This window comes from Myotis daubentonii, chromosome 11, assembly GCF_963259705.1.
Source record: "Myotis daubentonii chromosome 11, mMyoDau2.1, whole genome shotgun sequence".
Taxonomy (NCBI): domain Eukaryota; kingdom Metazoa; phylum Chordata; class Mammalia; order Chiroptera; family Vespertilionidae; genus Myotis; species Myotis daubentonii.
In genome coordinates this window covers 34,728,209-34,751,834 of record NC_081850.1, presented here as the reverse complement: position 1 = coordinate 34,751,834, position 23,626 = coordinate 34,728,209, and the positions used below count along the sequence as shown (strand labels likewise).

Genomic DNA, 23,626 nt, shown 5'->3' with positions numbered 1-23,626 from the left:
TTGGGGCCAGCATCCCTAGGCTTGAGTTTCGTCCCTGACACTACTCCCTGCATGATCACTTAATTTTGCAGATCCTTGGTAAACTCCTTTGCAAAATGAGCTTAAAGAGTTAATTTATGGGTTAGATGACTCAAAATTAGGGTTGTTAGAATATAATAAAAGAAAACAAATGATGGTGACTTAAGTGAGAGTAATTATTTTTTCTCACATAAAACAAGTCCTGAATTAGGCAGATCAGGGCTGGTGTAGCAGTTCCACAGTCGTATGGATAAAGGAACCATGTATCCTTCTCCTCTGATGTGCTTAGAGAATACATAGGGTACCTCATAGTCACAAAGTGACTGCAGAAGCTCCAGCAAGCATGTCTACACTCCAGGCAGCAAGAAGCTGAAAGGGGCAATGGATGAACGGCATACTTCTTATCTGAATCCGCTGCTGTTAAGACGATTTCCAAGAAATTCTATCCAACAACTTCAGCTGTCATCTTTCTTTGCAAAACTGGCTGGGAGGTGCACATTTTAACTACACTTTTTGCTACTCCTAATAATAAAGGACTTTTTATAATATGGGAGAAGGCGAGACTAGAATGAGGAGGCAGTTAGTAGTCTTGGACACAAATGCTTGAGGGCTGATGCTGTTGTTTCCAAATAATCTAATGTATTTAAAAGGATGCTGTAAAGCTACAGAGGGTCACGCAAATACTAGCCACACTCTTTGGCTCCCATCCAAGGCCCTTCATGATTGGGCCCCCTTGTGCCTGAGAAGCCACATCTCCGCCCACTCCCCACTGGCTTGCTCTTTGTGTTCACCACAGAGAACTGCTGCAGTTCCTTGGACGGCCTGCCTCTGTGCCTTGGATCTAGTCTTTTTCACTCTTTTTTGCCCAACCAGGTATCTTCTTCTGGAAGCCTCCCACGGACTCCACGTTGAGCTAAGTGTCCCTAGGCTGTGATCCCACAGTGTCCCATGGACATTTCATCCCTTCCTTCTCCGTATTACCTTGAGATCATCAGTCCAAGCCTTTATCTTTCCCTAGAGACCTGCTCTGTGCAATCCCAGTAGCCACTAGCCACCTATGGCAATGGAGTCCTTGACATGTGGCCAGTCCATATTTAGATGTCATAGTCCAAAAAACAAATGTAAAATAGCTCATTAATACTTCCTATACTTATTTCATCTTTAAATTATAACATTTTGGATTTATTGAGTTAAACTCTATTATTAAAATGAATTTAATTTTTCTGTGTATTTTGGCTTTAAAAATGTGTTTACTAGTCAACTTAAAATTCTGCATGTGGAATGAGTTCTGGAGATGGGTATTGGTGATGGTTGCACAATGATATGAATGTACTTAATACCACCAAACTGTACACTTAAAAACTGGTGAAGATGGTGAATTTCATGTTTTATGTATTTTTAACTAAAACATGTATACATAGATATACATTGTTAAGTGACCATGTGCGGCTTGCTTTGGGTCTCGCAGTGTATTTCTCTTGGTGGGCGCTGCTCTAGAGTATAAGCTCCTGGAGGGAAGCAACTGGGGCTCGTTGATTTTCGTGTCTCGAGCCTGTGCAGTGCCTGTTTGCTAAGCATTGGTTGGACAAAGTCATATGCAGGATAAACTCTCTGATCACAGTATGGCAAAGGCAGGAGAGAGGGAAAGCTGATAGTAGTAAAGGCTGAGGGCCCGGCAGAACCACAATGTACCCAGTCTGGGGCCTTGAGAAAGTCTTGGGTGAAACAATGTGGCCCCTGCTGTGTAAGTGGCTGGTGCACAGCCCCACGGAACCTGGTTCAAATCCTCGAACTGCTATTAAACAGTGACTGTCCTGGACAAGGGACATTCACCCTGAGCCTCAGTTTCCTCATCTGTAACCCAAAGATGATTACAGCACCAGCCTCATCATGGTGCAAGGAAAAATAAAGGAGATTCTGTTGGCACGGTCCTCGAAGCATAATGTATGATCAATAAATGTTAGCTTTATTTTTATTAAGTTGTATGGGCCTGTTGTGAAGGAAAAGCAATTTTTAAGAAGTTGCCCGAAGCCAATCCGCATTAAGTCATTTCCCTGCTGAATATTAGAACAATTTTTAATCTGAGATGACAAAAATAATTTGAGCTGGCAGATGGCACAGTGTTGTCACCCACTTTGTTGCTTGGAATTGAACGAATTATGCATAAGTACCACCACCCTCCTTTCCTTGTTTGGAAGAGCACTTGACTGTCAGGTCTGCTGGGTGTTCTGGGTGCTGAAGTGGCCCTGGACGCTGGCGTGATGGCCCAGCAATGCAGGCAGGCAGACGGGCCACACCGTCTGAGTCAGAGGGGACAGCAGGTTATGCTTCCTAACGTACACTCACCATGTCTCAGTAGCTTGGAACAACATCTGCTCCTCATTTATGCCCACTATGGCTCAGCGCAGGGCTTTGCTTCATGTTAGTCTCACCACAGGACCCCAGCTAGAAGGTGCCCAGGATTGTGGCCGCAAGAAACATGGTGAGTCCCAGGCTTGTGGAACCTTCAGGCGGAATGACATCATTCTCACTCACACTCATTGCCCAAAGCAAGTCATATGTCCATGCCTAACTTCAATGGAGTAGGGAAGTGGAATCCTATCATGTGACTAGAAGGGAAAGCAGAATGATATCCATGAACAGCCATGAAGACGGCCACTGCCAGAGTAGACGGTCTCACAAAGGCAGAGATATGATGCCACCCTGCGTCCCAAGATCAAATTCTGGGATGCTAACGAAACCCCCCTCAATTTCACAACCACAGAAAGCAATGAAATGCAAACTGAAATGATGCACTACTTTTTTAGAACAACTGAATTAGTAAAACCTACCATATCCAATTTTGTTAAGGTTTCAATGAAATGATAGACTGATAGAGTAATCAGAAATCAGAATGTGTATTTTTTAAAAAATATGTTTTTATTTTAGAAAGAGAAACAAATCGATGTGAGAGAGAAACATCAATCGGTTGCCTCCTGCATGCCCCCTACTGCAGCAACCCAGGCATGTGCCCTGACTGGGAATCAAACCAGCGACTTACCGGTACATGGGACGATGCTCAACCAACTGAGCCACACTGGCCTGGGCAGAACATGTAGTTTTTAAAATGATATTAGTTTCAGGCATACGGCATAATCAACACTTACACGCCTTATGAAGTGATCACCATGGTAAGTTTAGCACCCATCTGGCACCTTACGTAGTTATTACATTTAGAAGATGGTCTCTCCATGAGAAGAGGGATTTTTAATAGTGCAAGCTCATAGCAGGTGCTCAAGAACACTTATTATATAAACAAACTTTAAAAAATGAAGAAAAGATAAACAGCAATAAATGAATGTTGAATTCGGAACATAACAATGAAGGGACCATCCCTCTTAAGAACCCTGGCTAGCGTATGTTCATCAGTAACGAGAGAAATAGCTTTCAAAATTAAGAACAGTCTCCTAGGACCAGTGCTGTGTAGGCAAGAAGGTTCCAGCAGCCACAGAAACTCTCAATTCTTCCTTGATGTCACCACCATATGAGCCTCCTCTGCTTTTATTTCCTTCTCCCCCTCGACCACCCCTCCTTGAGTTTCAGCCTTCCTACCCCCAAGACTGGCTCAGGACAGGGTCTGAGTTGGAACACATGCCTATTAGAAAGAGCAGTTGTTTTCCTTCAACCACAAAGGAATACAAGATAACGGTGATCGTGCCCTCACTGGGATCCGCCCTGTTGTCTTAATGATCTCTCTACGTTCAGATAATTTAATGAAATTCCCAGCAAAGTCTAAATCCAGATTTTCCTATGGAACACACACCTTACTTCCCTTAAACATGCAAGACTGCCATGTACGGTTGTACTGGGTGTGCAATGCACAGCCGTGGGGCTACATTATCTATCAAAAGCATCACAGACGTATTTACTACAATTCTTCAGCGAATGGCAGTGAATTGTCTTGTTTTCTAACAGAATCGGTATTTCATGATAACGTCCTGGCAGATGAGAGAAAACTGTCTAAAGGAAGGTGTTTGTTTTTGTTTTTCCTAGTTTGGACAAGGTGTTACGTGGTCTTTGTTGGCTCTGAGGCATGCGCTGTGAGCACACACATGGAGAAAGAGGTGGCACACTCTAATGCTTCCTGGTCAGAAAGGTTATGTAAGCAGGTGAAGCAAGCCAAGCATGTGCATCTTTAGAAAGTAGAGGGAACGGTGAAGAAACTAGTCAAGAGTATAAGACCTAGTCTTAGGGCAGCCGTGGGCAAACTACGGCCCGCCGGCATGATCTGGCCTGTTTGAAATGAATAAAACTAAAAAAAAAGAAAAAAAGACCGTACCCTTTTATGTAATGATGTTTACTTTGAATTTATATTAGTTCACACAAACACTCCATCCATGCTTTTGTTCCAGCCCTGGCCCTCTGGTCCAGTTTAAGAACCCATTGTGGCCCTCGAGTCAAAAAGTTTGCCCACCCCTGTCTTACGGCCTTTGAGCTTGATTTTAAAACAATCATCCTGTGGCTAAATGTAATTCACCTTCTGGTAAATTCATCCCTCTGGCCACCAGCCTGCAGACTGTGGTTCTCGGTCAAATAAGTGATGGAAATAAAAGAAAAAAGAAGAACAGAATGCAGCTTATTTGTTGAACCTTAATTTCCCTCCTTATTTCCAGCAGTCAAAACCATAGAAACCTCAAAAGGTTTGAAAGTTAATGTTCTCAATGAGGGCTGATTGCTGATCCCCCTCCCCCACCCCACCCCCACCCCCACTCCCGCCCCTGCCAAGCAACTTTTGGCAATGTCTGGAGACATTTGGTCACAACTGGGGAAGGGTGAGCTGTTGGCATCTAGTGAGTGGAGGCCAGAGGGGCTGCTAGGCATCCTGCAATGAAGGACAGCCCCACCACAAAGAATTATCCTGCCTAAAATGTCAGTAGTGTCACTGGTGAAGAACTCTTGTGATAATTTAAAAGACAGAAAGCCCAGCCTGTGTTGCTCAGTGACTGAGTGTCAGCCCATGAACCAAGAGCTCACTGGTTTGATTCCCAATCAGAGCACATGCTCAGGTTGTGAGCTCAATCCTCAGTAGGGGGCATGTAGGAGGCAGCTGATTGATGATGTTTCTCATTGATGTTTCTATCTCTCTATCCCTCACCCTTCCTCTCTCTCTCTAAAAAAATTAATGAAAACATATTTTTTAAATAAAATACAGAAAAAAAAAAGAGAAAGGAAGCTTTTAGCTTGATGTGAAGGGAATCATGAAGCCTTAAGCAGTATCTATATATAGGTGTGGCTAGTAGAAATGAAAAAGGGTTAACCAGTTTCTGGACCCAGCACAGTGAAAGGGGGTGGTGGTCAATATATTTTGAAATATAATGTCAAAGTGCCCTCCATAGGCTGTTACAATCCACAGGGCTGTATAATAATGCCTAACTATTTCCCCACATCATCACCAACACAGTGCATTAACAATTTTTTATGAATAAATTTAAATATTTTATAGATGTTTAAACCTTTTCTTTTGTGTTAACCTATTATATGTTCCTTTGACATGCACCAGCAAGATAAAGCATTTAAAAGTATTTAAAAGAAGTATAGGCTGTGCCCTGACAGGGTACCTCAGCTGGTTGGAGCATCGTCCCATACGCCAAAAGGTTGCAGGTTTGATCCCATAAATATTTCAGTAGTATGCAGATAGACTGTTCAGCAGGAAACAGGAACCAGAAAATATGGTTACTGTAATAAATGTTGAGAGCAGGGAGGCAGGGTGCAGGCATGCTCCAGCTGGGTTTCACTCAAGTATGAATTTTCTTCATAAAAGAAAAAAATTGAAAAACAGCTACTAGAAACTTGGATCTTCACTGTTCGCTTCCTTGAGTCATTATCTGAAGCATAACCTCACATATACTCAATAGAATATCAACTTTCATATCGCAAAGGGTCATAAACAACTACAACAGACAAAATCCAGTTATAGTCGGTAATTTCAAATCTCCTCTCTCAAAAATTGATAAAGAAGTAGTCCAAGAATCATTAAAGATCAATCAACTTGACCTAACTGATATTTAGAGAATAGTTCACACAATAATAACAGAACACATATTCTTTTCAAGTGCATATGGAACATTCACCAAGATATACCATACTGTGAGCCATAAAACAAACTCCAACAAATCTGAAACCACTGATATCATACAAACCACATTTTCATTCACATCACGGAAGAGTTCAATAAAAATACAGAAAGTGATCTGGAAAATCTCCAAATGTTTCAAAATTGAACAATATAATTCTAAATAATTCATGGGTCAAAAAATTTCATAGGCCAAAGGACAAATAACAATACAAATTATTCTGAATTGTAGGGCAAGGAAAACACAATATACCAAATTTATGGGATGCAGCTAGAACAGTATACAGAAAGAACTGTATAGCAGTAAAGCATGTATTAGAAAAAGAAAGAACTCAAATTAATGATTTAAGCCTCTTCCTTAAAAAGTTAAATAGAAGCATGACCAGTGTGGCTCAGAGGTTGAGTGTCAACCTGTGAACTAGGAGGTCATGGTTCGATTCCCGGTCTGGCACATGCCTGGATTGCAAGCATGATCCCCAATAGGGGGAGTGCAGGAGGCAGCCAATTCATGATTCTCTTTCATCATTAATGTTTCTATCTCTCTCTTCCTCTCCCCTCCTCTCTGAAATCAATAAAAAATATATATTTTAAAAGTTAAAGAGAAAATAGTAATCAGAGAATCAAAGTAATGAGAAGGATAAAATAAATATAAAAGCAAGAATCAATAAGACAGAAAATGGAGAAAAATGAATGAACCAAAAAGCTGTTTCATTGAAATAATCAATAAAGTTGATAAACCTCTAAGTAAATTAATAAAAACATATATTATCATATAAGAAATAAGAGAAAGAACATTATTACAGATCATACTGACATAAAGAAATATTATGAATGACTTAATAGCAATTAATTTGACAACCTAGATGAAATAGATAAATTCCATGAAAGACAATTAAGGCTCAATCAATAAACAGAAGATACATTAAATAGATTTATGTGTATTAAATAAACTGACTTTGTAGTTAAAACCTTTTCACACACACAAAAAATCAAGATCCATTTGAATTTGGTTGTTAACTTTAACAAAGGTTTAAAGAAGAAATGATGCCAAATTCTTTACAAAGAATTCACCAAAGGAGGTTAGGGGATATGCTCCTATTTTATAAGACCAATATTACTCTGATACCCAAATCAGGCAAAGACATTAAGAAAACTACAAAGCAATACCTAAGAAGCATAGACATAAAAAATATTTATAAAATTCTAGCAAATCTAATTTAGCTCTATATAAAAAGCTCATATGTCATGACCAAGTTTAACTCAGAAATTCAAGGTTGTTTCAACATTCAAAACTCAATCAATTTAATTAATCATATTAATAGGCTAAAAATAAAAATGATTCATTCATCTTCGTAGATTCAGATAGAGTTTCTATCTTGAATTAAAATACAATTCAAGATAGAAACTCTGAGCAAGTTAGGAATACAATGGCCTTTACTCAGTCTGACAAAGAGCATCAACAACAAAAACCCTACAACTAATAGTGAAAACTGCACGCTTTTCCTGAGATCATGAACCAGGTAAGGAGGCCCGCGCTAACTTCTTCTCTGCAACATTATACTAGATGGCCTAGCTGGTGCAACAAGCAAAAAACAACACAACACACACACACACACACACACACACACACACACACACACACACACAACAACAAATACAGCTAGGAAAGGGAAATGCAAAACTATCTCTAATCACAGATGATGCAATAATTTATGTAGAAAATCCTAGGGAATCTATTAAAAAAACACAAACCTACAAGAATTAAGTGACTTAGCAAGATTACTGCAGGATACAAGGTTAACATATAAAAAAAACCTCAACTTCACATCCAAAGCAATGGATAATAAATATATACTAAATTTGGGCTATTTGATGAGGAACAGGATATTTGCATGATACCAAAGTGCCTTGACACAGACTCCTTACTATTTACATCTATCAGGGAAAGCAGAGTAACTGTGTATAGAAAATAGAAAATGCCTTGACCTGGTGATCAAAACTCATACTACCAACAAGGGGTAGGTAGAACTCAGTGCTTGCTGAGGTGGTATTCTGAGAAGGACACAATATCAGATGGGTAGTTTTCTGACTGGGGATGCATAACCTGAACCTTTTCACAAGGAAATATTAGAAAAACCCCAATTCGAGAATATTCTATAGAAATAACTGATCCCTCTTCTCCAAATATCTTAATGTCATCAAAGAAAGAAAAAGGGGTGAGGAACTCAACCAAATTAATGAGTCTAAAGAGACATGACAACTAATTACAATACATGATCCTAGGACAGATGTAGTACTAGAGAGAGAAAAGTGCTATAAAAGACATTATTGGGATAATTTATGAAACTGGACTATGAACTGTAAATTAAATATAAATACATAGAGATGCTAAATTCCTGAGTTTGGTAATTCTACTGGGGTTACAAAAGAGAATATTCTTGTTTACTAGAGGCCTGGTGCACGAATTTGTGCAGCAGTGGGGTCCCTTGGCCTGGCCTACAGGATTGGGCTGAAACTGGCTCTCCGAAATCCCCCAAGAGGTTCCAGATTGCGAGAGGGCACAGGCCAGGCCGAGGAACCCCACCGGTGCACGATCGGGGCTGGGGAGGGACTGCAGGAGGGCTCCAGGGCATGTCTGGCCCATCTCGCTCACTCCTGATAGGCCGGATCCCAGCAGCAAGCTAACCTACCAGTTGGAGTGTCTGCTCCCTGGTGGTCAGTGCACGTCATAGTGAGCGGTTGAGCGGCCTTAGCGTATCATTAGCATATTACGCTTTGATTGGTTGAACCGGTGACGAGACAACTGGACACTTATTAGGCTTTTATTATACAAGACTAGAGGCCCGGTGCACAAAAATTTGTGCACTCGGGGAGGAGGGGGGGTCCCTCAGCCCGGCCTATGCCCTCTCGCAGTCTGGGACCCCTCGGGAGATAACGACCTGCTGGCTTAGGCCTGCTCCTGGGTGGCAGAGGGCAGGCCTAATCCCTAGGTGCAGCCCCTGGTTGGGCTCAGAGCAGGGCCGACTGGGGAATTGGGGCGCCGCCCCCTGTCATGCACAGAGCAGGGCGGATCAGGAGGTTGCGATGCCACCCTCAGTCACACTCAGGGTAGGGCCGATTGGGGGGTTGTGGCACCGCCCCCTGTCACACTCAAGGCAGGGTCGATGGGGAGGTTGCGGTGCCACCCCCTGTCACGCACAGAGCAGGGTCAATCAGGGGGTTGGGGCGCTGCCCCCTGTCACGCACAGAGCAGGGCTGATCAGGGGGTTGGGGAGCTCCCCCCTGTCAAGCACAGAGCAGGGCCGATCAGGCGGTTGGGGAGCTCCCCCCTGTCATGCACAGAGCAGGGCCCATCAGGGGGTTGGGGAGCTCTCCCCTGTCACGCACAGAGCAGGGCGGATCAAGGGGTTGGGGCGCCGCCCTCTATCACCCACAGAGCAGGGCCAATCAGGGGGTTGGGGCGCCGCCACTGTCACACTCAGGGCAGGGCCGATGGGGAGGTTATGGCTCTACCCCATCACACACAGAGCAGGGCCCGTGGGGTGGGGGGATTGGGGCGCCGCTCTCTATCTCCCACAGAGCAGGGCCGATCAGGGGGTTGGGGCGCTGCCACTCTCACACTCAGGGCAGGGCTGATGGGGAGGTTATGGCTCTACCCCGTCACAGAGCAGGGCCCGTGGGGTGGGGGGGTTGGGGCACCGCACCCTGTCACACACAGAGCCGCAGGGTGATCAGGAGGTTGGGGAGCTCCCCCCTATCAGGCACAGAGCAGGGCTGATCAGGGCGTTGGGGCGCCTTCCCCTGTCAGGAACAGAGCAGGGCAGATAGGGAGGTTGTGGCCCTGCCCCCTGTCACACACAGAGCCACAGGGCGATCAGGGGGTTTGGGCACTGCCCCCTGTCATGCTGATCCCAGTGCCGGGAGACCTCGCGGCTCCGCTGATCCCGGTGCTGGGAGGCATATTACCCTTTTACTATATAGAATAGAGGCCTTGTGCATGGGTGGGGGCTGGCTGGTTTGCCCTGAAGGGTGTCCCGGATCAGGGTGGGGGTCCCCACTGGGGTGCCTGGCCAGCCTGGCCAGCCTGGATGAGGGGATGATGGTTGTTTGCAGCTGGTCACACACCCTTCAGGGTGGGGGTCCCCACTGGGGTGCCTGGCCAGTCTGGGTGTGGGGCTGAGGGCTGTTTTCAGGCTGGGACTGAAGCTCCCAACTGCTCCTTTTTTTCTTTTTTTCTTTTTTATTCTGAGCCAGCTTTAGCTCTGAGGCTCCAGCTCTTAGGCCTCCGCTCCTTAAAGCAGGTATCTGGTTTGTTTAGGTTCTACAATCAAAACTCTGTATCAACTCCAGGTCTGAGATCCTGGCTAGCTGAAAGCTGGTTCTGGGGTTTTGTTTAGCTTCTATTTTTGTAACTATGTTTCAAACTGCTAGCTCAGAGGCCTGCAGCGGCAGGCAGGGAACGTTGAAGTCCTCCGTCACTGAAGCAAGCAAGCCTCATGTTAGTTTCAAGCTGCCTGGCTGCCGGCCCGCCATCTTGGCTGGCAGTTAATTTGCATATTGCCCTGATTAGCCAATGGGAAGGGTAGCGGTCGTACACCAATTGCCATGTTTCTCTTTTATTAGATAGGATGGGGTATACCTGTGAAGTACTAAAGAGTAAAGGAATATGACATGCAAATTACTCTCAAACGGTTCCAGAAATAAAATGATAATATGTATTTACATATGTACACACATATACACATAGATAAATCAAGTGTGACAAACTATTGTAAATTAATGAATCTGTTTTAAGGATATCCAGAAATTCTCAGTATTGTTTAAGAAACTTTTAGGTTGGAAATTTTTTTCAAAATAAAAAAGGATAAAGAAATTTCTCTTGATTCATAAACTTCCAAAATAAGGACCACCAGTATCTTTATTTCTTTTTCTCCAATAGTGAAATGCTGATAAAAGTTGGCTTTCCATGGCTGTGTTACCCCAATTCAAAATGTGAGTTTTCTAGATGAAATGTCAACCAGTGAAGAGTGGAGGGGAAGTTGGGAAGCTGCTGAAAGAACATGGGCCTTACATTTTCTTTATGTCACGTGGGCAACGTCCTTCGACCCTCTGAGCCTTAACGGCTTTGTTTTTAAAAATGGGAATAAACAACAACAATAATCCTGCTGTGAGAATAAGAGAGAAGGTATCAATACCTACCTCTAAAAAGAACCTAAAAATTAAGTAAAACTCAGACAATGCTGGGCCTCTGCGGCAAGCCCTCAGATGCTTTCAGTCCTCAGAGGAAAACCAAGATGCTCACCATGGTCTCCAACGTCTCCCCTGATCTGGCCTCCAGTTGGCTGATCTCACCGTTCTCCTCCCTCATTCCACCTGGGCCCTCTGCTCTCAGTGCCATTCTTCGAGTACAACCTGCCTTAGGGTCTTTGTAGTTCTGTTCCTCTGTCTGGACCACCCTTACCCTGACACACACAGGGCTCTACTCCTTCCCTCGTCCACTACAGCTCCAATGGCAGCTAATCAGTGAGGCTTTCCCTCAGAAAGTACCTATGAACAGTATACACACTTAATCCCCAGTCATTCTCTGTCTCTTTCCCTGGTTTATTTTCACTATCTACCAGTATGTTCATTTATTGTCTGTGTCCTCATAAAATGTTAGCCACATATTTGTAAGGACTTCTATTTACTCAGTGCTATATCTTTAGCACATAACTAAGTGCTTGGCACATAACAGGCTCTCAATATATATTTGTTGAATGAATGAATGAATGAATGAGTGAATGAATGAATGAACAGGAAGGAAACCCTGCGCATATCTAGTACATTCATAGTCAGTTTGTCATAGATATTAAGTCCATTTAATTAAAACTTCTTTCTCTGTTGACATCTGTCATCATTAAATATTCCCACTGCTTCTAAAATACAGTGAGATTTAATGGCCAGATTTCACAGTGGTCTCGGAGAACACTGGCGATTATTTGACATGTGACCAAATCAGGCTTGGAGAGTACTGAGTCACAATTCTGAAGAAGGAAAGGAGGAAGGAAAGAAATATTCCTTAGAGATATATTTGGGTATTTGATCATTCTTTTCCTAGTAGTGCCTAATTATCACTACTGATCAACTTCCCAATAAAGTTGGATTTTCTTTCTTACCCAAGCTCTAGAAAATTGGCAGCTGTTCACTTCTAAATGTAAAATCACAGGCTCACATTTCAAATGCCACATGGTCTTACTCCAGAAAAGCAGAGCACATCTCAAAAATGTAGCAATTGTGTCTGATGTACACAGCTTGCTGTCAACACCCAAGCTGACAAATGACAGGATCCCACTGCCACCTGGGACCTGGGCCCTCGGGACCCACTGAGTCACAGCCAGCCTGCTCCTCAGTTGCCACACTCCCAGCCTGCAGCTGTGGACTCCGGTCCCTCGCACCACCGCCTGCCTTGACAGATCCAGAATGCGGGACCAGCTGCTCGGCTTGTTCAGTCGCTAGGGCCAGGGAAATCAGACAGGCAACCCACTCCCCAGGGACATTAGTTGCTTTTGAAAACTATTATTAAATTAAACTAAGGAGGACCATTAATTTGCAAACATCTGTACTTGGAATCCACATGATGCTGCGATTCAATCCTAGCAAAATCAAGACACACACAAACTCCAGAATAGGAAGGTGGTATAAGGTACCCTTGGGAAAATTCTCAAGTAGAGTCTGAAATTCTTGGTATCGATTGTCTTTCCTTCTTACAGAACAAAGGAGACTAATCAATTACAGCCAGTGTCCTAAAGCAAGGTAGGCCAAGGTCTCTGTGCTCATTTCTGAAACACAGGTTACACGCTGAACCAATAATGAGTTCATGATCTCAGAATTAGTCCCACCTAGGAGCTCCCCATTTAAAAGTTCCCTTCTTGCCTTTTTGATTGGTATAAACACATTACGTAGAAACTTAGTCATTTGTATTCTAAGTTAGGCAAAAGCACATGGAATACAAATTTCATTACTAAGTCCAAAATCTTTGTATCAAGGAATGTAACGAAAAGGGTCCATTCCCTCTCTCTCCTTGTCAGCTAAGGCATCAGATATTACCTACAGGGGCCTTTGTGTAGGACCAATAGGCTCCTGTCGTTGGCCCCCAATACTGAGTTGGTTCCGGGCCTCACGACTATCTAGGCTATTTAACTAGAGGGCTGGAAGCAGCACAGTAAAATGGATCCAACTATCTTTGGACTTAGTCTACTGGAATCTCAAAGGTTCTATTTCACTGCAATTTAAAGAAAGACTCAAAGAAAAGTTTTTGTCCAGACAGTGAAGGCAGTTCAAGTTGAGAGCCCCTAAAAAATAAAACTCTTAACCCTGTTTAGACTCTACATACCAACTCTGAACAGTACCCTATGCTTGAAACATGGACATTGTGGACATACGCATTCTATGCGGAGTTGAGCAGCATGACTTCCTCGAGCATTAAGTGTTCCAAGTGTGAACACATTAGAAGAAAGGTTTTCCCTGCAGTCTTCGTACTGTACAATCGCTCCCTGTTCTTTCACTGGCTATTTCTTTCGTAAAACGAACTGTGTCTCACCAGGGACTCTAGCTGACTCGGAGTCAGTTCAGAAACTACAAACCAGGTTAACTTCTTTATCCCAAGTAGTTACCATAAAATGAAACAACTTTGGGCATTTTAACTACCCAGAGGAGAATCTGTACCACTGCTAATACTTTGTATCGTCTGGATTAACACCATGAAATGAACACCTTATATCTAAGTTAAAGAAATGACGACAGACCATCAAAGGTAGACGCATGGCATTGTTAACCCTAATTACCTTTATCGGACTGGAAATCGCCCAGGTGCCTTTAGCCCTTTCTTAAAATAGCTCTAGTTACACTTTAGTTTACCTCCCTATTGCTTGACATTTGTTGTCCAGAATCTAAAAATGTTCGACAAATGATCCAAAGACAAAAATAGGATGAAAACATTCTGACTGGCAAAGGAGCGGGAAATCACATTTCTGCGAACAGCCTCCTCCTCAAGGAAAATCAGCCCTGGGTGAAGGAGAGCCCAAAGAGGGGAGAAGGAAAACGTTCCCATGGTCTAGGGAGAGGCTGACAGTGCTCTCGCCTGGGTGTCAGGCAAGCACCTGAACCAGCTTTATATCGTTGTTTTAATCTAGAACAACCCACATCAGGAAACAGTCTGCTGAAAGCCAACCAATCAGCAACAGCAACAAGTCAACCGATCAGGGGGTTCATTTTCAGAAAAGACAGGGAGGGGGTCATGACAAGCACAAAACTTACCAGCGTAAGACTCAAACTTCAGCAGAGCACTGTTGTACCCCAGGGTAATCAAGACGGATTCCTTCCCCACCCGGCAACATTCGGTGTCTCGATTGAGTAGGCATTTAAAGACACAGACGCCATCAGCTATAAAGGGTGGGGAAAAAAAAAAAAGGATTAGGAAAATCCATTTTGAGCATTGTAAAAAGGCTCACCAACGCCTAAAAGCACTCCTACATTTTCTCATGTTCTCTAGGCACCTCATTTCTTTTTTCTTAATACAATTTCTCCTGGGACATATGGGAATATGAGGATATGAGTTAAAGCAGTGGTCGGCAAACTCATTAGTCAACAGAGCCAAATATCAACAGTACAACGATTGAAATTTCTTTTGAGAGCCAAATTTTTTAAACTTAAACTATATAGGTAGGTACACTGTTATTAACTTAATTAGGGTACTCTAAGCTGGCCTTTGCTAAAAACGTCCTCAATCTGATTGAGGTACTTCGCTGAGGTCGACCCCTTCCAACTCTCCCATCCTCACTCGTCTTGTAGCCAGTCTCACTCAACATGTGCATGAAGCGCACGCACCTCCCCCGCGCTGCGTATCCCGCTGCCCGACTGACCGACACCCCCCCCTTCTTCTAATGCCACTTCTTCAAAATAAACTCACCCAGGCTAAACACCGACTTCTGCGCATGGGCCACGAAGTTTCAATTGCACTGCACGAGCATGCCCGCACGTGGTATTTTGTGGAAGAGCCACACTCAAGGGGCCAAAGAGCCGCATGTGGCTCACGAGCCACGGTTTGCCGACCACTGAGTTAAAGAAACGACTATATGGCCGAATACCAATTCTTTGCAGGTGTTTAACACCACTTAAAACAGACTCCTATTGGATCTTGCCAGGGCTCCATTACCCATAACCCAATATTCCCAAAATCATTTTATAACTCTCTCTCTCTCTCTCTTTTTTTAATCCTCATCCGACAAATGAGGATGGGTTTTTGTTTGTTTTGGTGGGGGGGGGGCGGGGGGGAGGGACAGGAGAGGGAAAGAGAGGGAGAGGAGAGAAACATCTATGTGAGAGAGACATATCCATTGGTAGCCTCCCTCACCAGGGCTGGGGATGGAACCTGCAAATGGAACCTGCAATTCAGGTACGTGCCCTTGACCGGGTATCGAACCTGTGACCCTCCAGTGCACAGGCGGATGCTCTAACCACTGACACACACTGGCCAGGACCATTTTGTATCTCTTGATGCCATCCTAGGAGAGACCAGGTAATGTCGCTGTGGGTGACTGAGCACCTACTATGTGCCAGAGATATCACACAAAAATTCCATTGTATCATCACTGCCAGTGTTCCTGGGTGAACACAAGGCAGAGTTTACGTCCACACATGCACAGCTAACATGGAGCAAAGCGAGAATTCAAGCCCAGGGTTGAAGTTGCCTCCAAGGCCCATGTTGCTCCTACCACATTGTGCCAAGGCAAGTGTGATAAAAAGTTTCCCAAGAAGGGCCCATGGTAAGTGGCTAGGTTCTCATTAGATTCATGCATAGATAATTGGGAACGAACTCACTAATGCTGTTAGCATTGGGGCAGCTGTAGTGTGGTGGAAAAAGCAATGACTTTGGGTTTTGTTTTATCTTTGACTAGAGGCCTAATGCATGAAATTCATGCAAGAGTAGGCCTTCCTTCCCCCGGCTGCCGGCACCGGCTTCCCTCTGCACCCGGGACCCAGGTTTCCCTCGCAGCCCTGGCTTTGTCTAGAAGGATGTCCAGAAAGACATCCGGTCTAATGAGCATATTACGCTTTTATTATTATAGATACTAGATACTTACTAACTGAAGAGCTTAATCACCTAAACACATGGAGTCACGTTTCTTCATTATGTAAAATGAAAATATTGATGCTTTGTTAAGACTGAATGATGAAGTTTAAATAATTTCTAAATTCCTATTAAACCAATAAGAGAGTATTAATATTTCTCTGATTATAAAGTAGTGACCTGGTGCACGGATTCGTGCACATTGAAAGGAAATTAATTAGAAGGTGGCTGGTGGGGCGGGACTGGGCGAGACGGGCTGGACATGCCCTGGAGCCAACCTCCCGCAGTCCCTTCCTGGCATCTGTGGAGTGAGAGGGGTCCCTCCACCAGGTGGGGTCCCTTGGCCTGGCCTGCAGGGATTGGGCCAAAACTGACTCTTCGACACCCCCCGAGGGGTCCCGGAGTGCGAGAGGGCACTCTGCCAAGTTGCTCTTGTATAGGGTGTGGAACGCAAATGCAAGTGTGCAGTAAGCCAGATTCGGGGCCAACAGTGCCCCAGGAACAACATAACGCACGGCTGAAGGTAGAATTGTGCAGCCCTGCGAGGAATCGGGCTCCCTCCTCTCTGGTTCTGGGGTGCGTCATCCAAGAACTGCTGCTGCCAAGTCACTGCAGCTCAGCAGCTCCTGTGTTGAGCATCTGCCCCCTGGTGGTCAGTGCACGTCATAGTGACCAGTTGGACACAGCATATTAGCAATATATATATATATATATATATATATATATATATATATATATATATATATATTCATTCTTAGCTCTTATCTTTAATGTCTTCCATTCTCCTTTACAAAATCAATTACAGTATGTGTATTAAATTGAATTATAATTAAAAACATAATCCTATATAATAAAAGGCTAAAATGCAAATTGACCAAATGGCAGAATGACCATTCGCTATGATGCATACTGACCACCAGGGGGCAGATACTCAATGCAGGAGCTGCCCCTGGTGGTCAGTGAGCTCCTGCAGGGGGAGTGCTGCTCAGCCAGAAGCCCTGAGCCAGGCTCACAGCTGGTGGGTCAGCGGCGTTGGCAGGAGCCTCTCCTACCTCTAGACTGCAAGAGGGCACAGGCCAGGCTGAGGGAGCCCCCCGTCCAGTGCACAAATTTTGTGCACCAGGTCTCTAGCTGTTTATAAAATTCCAATGTTACACATTTGTGCACACACATTCAAAAAACACACACAGAGTTAAGATGATTAAATGTTTTCAAATATTTTTAACCACTACTTCATATGAATGAGTACCTCCTGATGGAGGCATTCACAGATATTTTTCATGAAACATCTTGGCTGGTTAAATAGTGCAGATGTTTTGTAAACATTTTCTTGGCATAAAACATGGTTACAGGTTGTTATTACAGCCCAGTCAGTGTCTCTAAGGCATCAACGTCTCCTCGCAGGGTGGCAGCCGTGAATGCAGATGCAGAAGGGAGTTTGGGGCTCTCTGAAACAATCTGTTTTCTTAAAGTCACAAGAAATATTTTTTCAAGAAATTGGGATTATTAGCATTTACCAATTGTTTTTCTTATGGCTTTGGAGTAGGATGAGATAGGATGAAGGAGATCCTGGTCTTCCTCAGCCCCTTGTACAAACACGAATATTACAGTCTGTGTGCTCTTTGTGAGCAGGGCAATTTCACTTTATTTTTGGGTTCATTCTCTCTTTTTTTTCCCTCTCTGCATCAAAGCCTAGCACAGTATCTAATACTTAATATTTTTTGAATTAGTGAAAGCATTTCTCCATGTATTAATTGCATCCCACCCCAGAATAGGTAAGTTTAAAAATGTATTACTCAATCCTCCTTAACCAGATAGACTTGAATTTTTTCTTTTGTTGTTGTTTGTTTGTGATTTAATTAGGGTATACATTGAGTTGCTGTTTTTTCCTACCTTCATAAATTGCAAAATGCTTAGCCATACATCCTCTTTTCTTTATTCTCTCCCTATTTTCTTTTTAAATATGGTGGGGGAAGTCTTTTTAAGTATGCCATTATATCCAGAAAGTATTGGGAACTACTTCAAATGTTAAAATATACCTGTGGAAAAAAATTTTTAATACTTGAAACAAAGTTGAAAAGCAATAAGCTAGGCATATGTTTTCAACATACATAACAATGACTTAATATTCCCAATATACAATTAGCTCTAAAATATAAGAAGAAATAAACATCCCTATTAAAAAGTTAGTAAGGGGTCAGTAGGCAATTGACAACTGGGAAATGTCAATAGCAAAATTTTAAAAAATTTTGTATCAAACATTGGAAAGGCTGTGAGAAGTCACTGAGTGCCATTACTAAGAATGTAAATTTCTATATTCCTGAAATGTATTTTGGCCATATAGTTTAAAATTTAAAATCTATGTACTCTTTGTTAGACGTTCTACTCATAACAGTCCTTCCAGGATGTACTTTATCAATTGTGAATGGATGTATATTTAAGGATGTGTATATTAAAGCTAAGAGTCCATCACTTACACGGTTGGTTAAATTAAACATGATACATCTGTGTTCAGGTTGCAGAACAGCATGTGTAATATTTTTGTAGCAATTTAATATTGTGTTTATTTTTGTAGAAAGTTGTTTAAAAAGATATACACCAAACTGTCATTAGTTGTTTCCTCTGGATGGAGAGATTTGGGGTCATTTTTATTTGTCTGCCTTGTTTGAATTTTCTAAGTGACTACTTATTTTTCTAATTAGAAAAGACAAGAAAGCTATTCATTTGGTTAAAAAAAAAGCAAACAAGCAAAAGACATACTACTATCACTAACATTCTTCACCACATTCTCATTCTTGGTGGGTATCACTATTCTTTACACTTTTTTATTTACCAGATATTAGCTGGTACTTCATTCATTTTAAAATATTTATTTAATATAATAAATAAAATCATTATGTTCATTCTCTGTTTTTAAATCATTCATAGAAATGAATGATTTCTTACATTTTTGTTTGCTAATGTAAAAACTTCTTGTGCTGATTTGCTATCCTGACCTTGACCATGTTAGTACATAAAAATATTATAAATGATTCCTGTTAACAAATGGGATCAAGAAGAAAATGCAGCTATTTTAGAGGAGAATATCATATTAATCTAGAAATACGTCTTTTTAAATTTAAAGAATTTATGTTAGAAAAATGAGGGAATGCACTAAAAAATTAAGGAACATATATAAATCCAAGACCAGGAAATACTACAACACTGGGAAAAACAGGGATGGTGTGGAGACCATTTTCTTTATTTTTTATTTTTTTATGGCTAAAATCAGGTACTAATACATTCAGAGGTAAATGTGTTTATTGAGAATATTCAAAAATCAAATACATTTTCAATGTACATTATACCAAGGTATAGGGCATTTATCAAGTTATTATTACTAGTAATAATAATAATAATAATAACTACACCCTTGCCAAACATCTCATTTCATCTCTTCAGTGGCACAGAAGGCTGGCTGCTTCTGTGTATTTACTATCATTAGGCTTTTTTTTTTTAATCCTCACCTAAGGGCATGGTTTTATTGTTTGGTTTTATTTTTGTTTGTTTGTTTTTATTGATGAGAGAGAGAGAGAGAGAGAGAGAGAGAGAGAGAGAGAGAGAGAGAGAGAGAGAGAGAGAAACATCAACCTGTTACCTCTCACACACACTCCAACTGGGGATCAAACCCACAATCTGGGTATGTGCCCTGGCTGGGAATTGAACCCACCACCTTTCTGTGTATGGGACGAGGTTCCAACCAACTGAGCTGCACTGGCCAGAGCTACTGTAATTGTGCTTTTGAACTTGATTCTCATCAGTGACACTCTTTGCTGCTTCTTCATAGGGCAAGTCCTACTCTGCTGGTGGCAACAAAGTAACAAGCAGAATAACTTCCTGTGCACAAAATTTAGTCCACTTTAGGAAAGCCTAGAGCTATGTCACTCCCTCCTTGAGGAAAAGCCACTAGTTCCCCGAAAGGACTCTCAAAGAAAATGATAATCATGGTGAATCCAGATGCCTTGCTCTATCCTCCACTTCAGCCTCATTTGACAAAACTTATAACGGTACACAGAGAAATCCAGGACCTACCCATTCACAAGTACACACAGGTAACCCTGGAAAATGCCTCAGGGTAAGGTCAAGAGAATTGCCCTTGACTTTAATAACAAAATGCCCTACTTCTCCTTACATATACCCCTCTCCTTTCAGCCTATGCAAATGCAGAAATTCAATCTCCATAAGAAAACTACACAACACTGACTGAGAATATTATATATCAGGCATGGTCTAGAACAGAAGTTCTAAAATACAGTTTTATGTATAAATCCATGGACAGAGAGTACTTATGACCTAGCAATATGGCATTTATGCCAAGTCTTTGCTAGGTGACCCTGTAATATTTTCCTATCTAGAAATAGGAAGTTAGTCTACCTAAGCAACGTGTTTCCTAGAAACAGGTAACTAAAAAATGATGGTACAGGCAGCACATATATACATGAGAGTAAATCATATGGATAACTGTGCAGTTATTATTTTTAGTAAATTTAACCTCAGAAAATGAGTGTTAAAAAGAACATGATTATGGTTTTAAAAAAGATAACTAATATTAAAATTAGGCACCAATACTGATCACATTAATAACAATCTCCTATGAGATATGACAAAATAGTAATATATATTCACAGCTTCTTCCTCTCCTCTACCTGGTAAGGAGAATTCTGTATTTGAAAGATTAGTTTCTAGGATTTTGCTAGCTAGAGTAATGATAGTAAAGAAAACTGAAAATGGATAAATTCTTTCAGATTGAAATGGGCCCAATGTTAATAGCAGAAGAGAAATGAAAAGAACGGGAAGGTAAGCAGAAAAAGGAAGGGATTTGGAAAAGGTTTTAGAATTGCGAATTGGGGTAGCTACCATATGTGAGAGAGTCAGAGTGATGGGGGGAAAAACGCTCTTAGGACATTAGTTTCAGAATAACAGTTGTCTGGTCATTTGGTTTTGGTTTTGAGTTTGATGGGGGTTTTTGTTTTGTTTTGTTTACAAATGTTATCCCCCTTCCTCTACATTTTGATTTTTAATTTTACCAAGTCTACACAACCAAATCATACAGCCATTACATAGTAATACTATCCCCTTTGGGCCCTCATTTAATAACAATTTAGTGCCCACCAACAGTTCCATGTACTTGTCTCTCTAGTCATTTCGAATGTCCAAAGTTGTTCTCTAGCAGAATCTTAGGAAGGGCTCACTGAACAAATCCTTTACAAGATTCCTTAGGAAGAGTCATTGGAAAAATATTCCCCAGATTCTTGTACATGAATAGTTGTCTTCGTCTTCTTGTTTTTGAAGGTCAGGTTTTCTGGATATAAAATCCCTGGCTAACACGTTTTTTCTTTCAGATCTTATGGTATTCCAATGGAATATGTTACGCTATTTTATTCTCACACATAGCATCAAAAGGTCTAGTGATAATCTAATTTCTCTCTTACAATAATATGCTCAAATTGTCTAGATATCCAAAAGATGTTTCCCTTTCTTTAAAGGCCAGTAATTTTTACCAGAATGTGTGTTATGCTGGTCATTCTAGGCCAGTATTTTCAGGTATAAAGTACATTTTTTCAATATATGTTTTCAATTTATTTCAATAAAATTTTCTTAATTATTAATTTAGTATTTGTTTTGGTTGTTTCTTGTTTTTTTGTGTGTTTTTTTTCTTTTCTGATGTCTGCTTCAGAGACTCTTATGTGTGTGTTGGAATTTTTTTTTGTTTATCTTCAACATTTGCAACTTTCTTTTGAATCCATTTTATCTCTTTTTACATTTCCTTTTACATTTTAAAACTTTCCTATTTTTTCTTCTTTATTTGATGTATTTTTTATTCCTTCTAATTTAGCTTTCACTTCTAAAAATTATTTCATTTTTAATATACATTTTATTTCTAATTATTTCTTAAATTCTGTCATTTCATTGAGTTCTCCTAATTCTGATTGATGTTATTCTTTCATGTCCTGTATAATTTTCTTAATGTCTCTAAATTTATTTTGCAAATAAATCTTACAGAAATATTTTTGTACCATGTCTTTCTAGCATGCTTTTATTGTTGGTAGGACTGTTATTTTGCCCCTTTTCCCCTTTTTTCTTATAGTAACTGTTGGGATTTGACCTCAGAACTTTCCTGTTAATCATCTTTATGTGAATATCATTTTCCTGAACTTTTAGAAGGATGATAAATTACACTATAGTTTTATGAGAAACTACCAAATTCTGTTTCACTTAATATTCCCATCAGCAATAGACAAATGAGTCATTTTTTCTACATCCTTGACAATATTTGGATTGTCATCATTTTTTCCTTTAGATATTCTTATAGCTGTGTAGTAATGCCTCATTGTGGGTTTAACTTGCACTTTCCTGATGGCTAATGATGCGGAACATCTTTTCATGTGCTTATTTACCACCTGTATATCCTCTTCAGTGAATGCCTGTTTATGTCTTTTACACATTTTCAAATTGGATTGTTTTTGTTTTTTACTATTGAGCTTTGAAAGTTCTTCATATATTCTAGATACTGGTCCTTTGTCAGATATGTGGTCTACAAATATTTTCTCCCATTCTGTAGCTTTGTCTTTTCTTTCTCTTAACAAAATTTCACAGGACAAAAGTTTAAACTTTGACGACATCCAATCTATCAATCTTTTTTTTTTTTTATGAACCACCTTTTGTTGTCAAGTTTAGGAACTCTTCACCTGAGTCCCCTGGCCTTGTTCATCCTATGGTTTCATTACATCTTAACTGGACAACTGCGACCATCTCTCCTCTGTTACCTGCTCCTGCAATTGAAAATGAGTTCACACTCTTCCAAGCTGTCAGGTTACATTAACGGGAGAGCATGTGAAGTCATTGCAATGCTCTGCTCAAACCTTCCAATAATCCCCACTGAATATGAAAGGACAGACTCTCCTACTTGAAACTATAAAGCCAAACTACCAGCTACTCTCCGAAGGGGCTTATAATTATGGTGCCTGAAGAAATGTGAAATAAAAGATCGGGACTTCCGAAGTGACAAAGCGCCCCTTCTGCCACCAAAAATATTACCTAATTTATTAATGTCCACTTCAAATGGCACCTTTCCTGGCTGCCCCACAACTGGCCTAGGTTTCCTCCCTCACCTCACTAACCCAATAGCACTCTGTACCTTCCTTACAGTACGTAGCTTATTTTCCATTTGTGCCCCATTCTTATTATCCATTTGGCCAGACTGTCCAAGGGCAGAGTGTCCTCCTTATCTTTGCTTCCCCTGGAGGACCTGGTGCACAGCAGGGACTGTGAATAGTCAATTTGACTGGAACCACCATCAGCACCATCCCAGCTCAGACACATAAAGCCTATTCGCCATACCCGCTGTT

General features: G+C 41.5%; 1 protein-coding gene across 2 annotated transcripts in view; it reads right to left on the bottom strand.

Annotated features, from left to right (window-relative positions):
- Window positions 1-23,626, bottom strand: part of LOC132211947 (histone-arginine methyltransferase CARM1-like) — a 233,885-nt gene that overhangs the window by 131,246 nt on the left and 79,013 nt on the right. For both annotated transcript variants that reach the window (XM_059656785.1, XM_059656786.1), the window contains exon 2: window positions 14,426-14,551. In XM_059656785.1, the coding sequence (XP_059512768.1) occupies window positions 14,426-14,551 (126 nt within the window). The remainder of the gene's footprint in view (window positions 1-14,425; window positions 14,552-23,626) is intronic.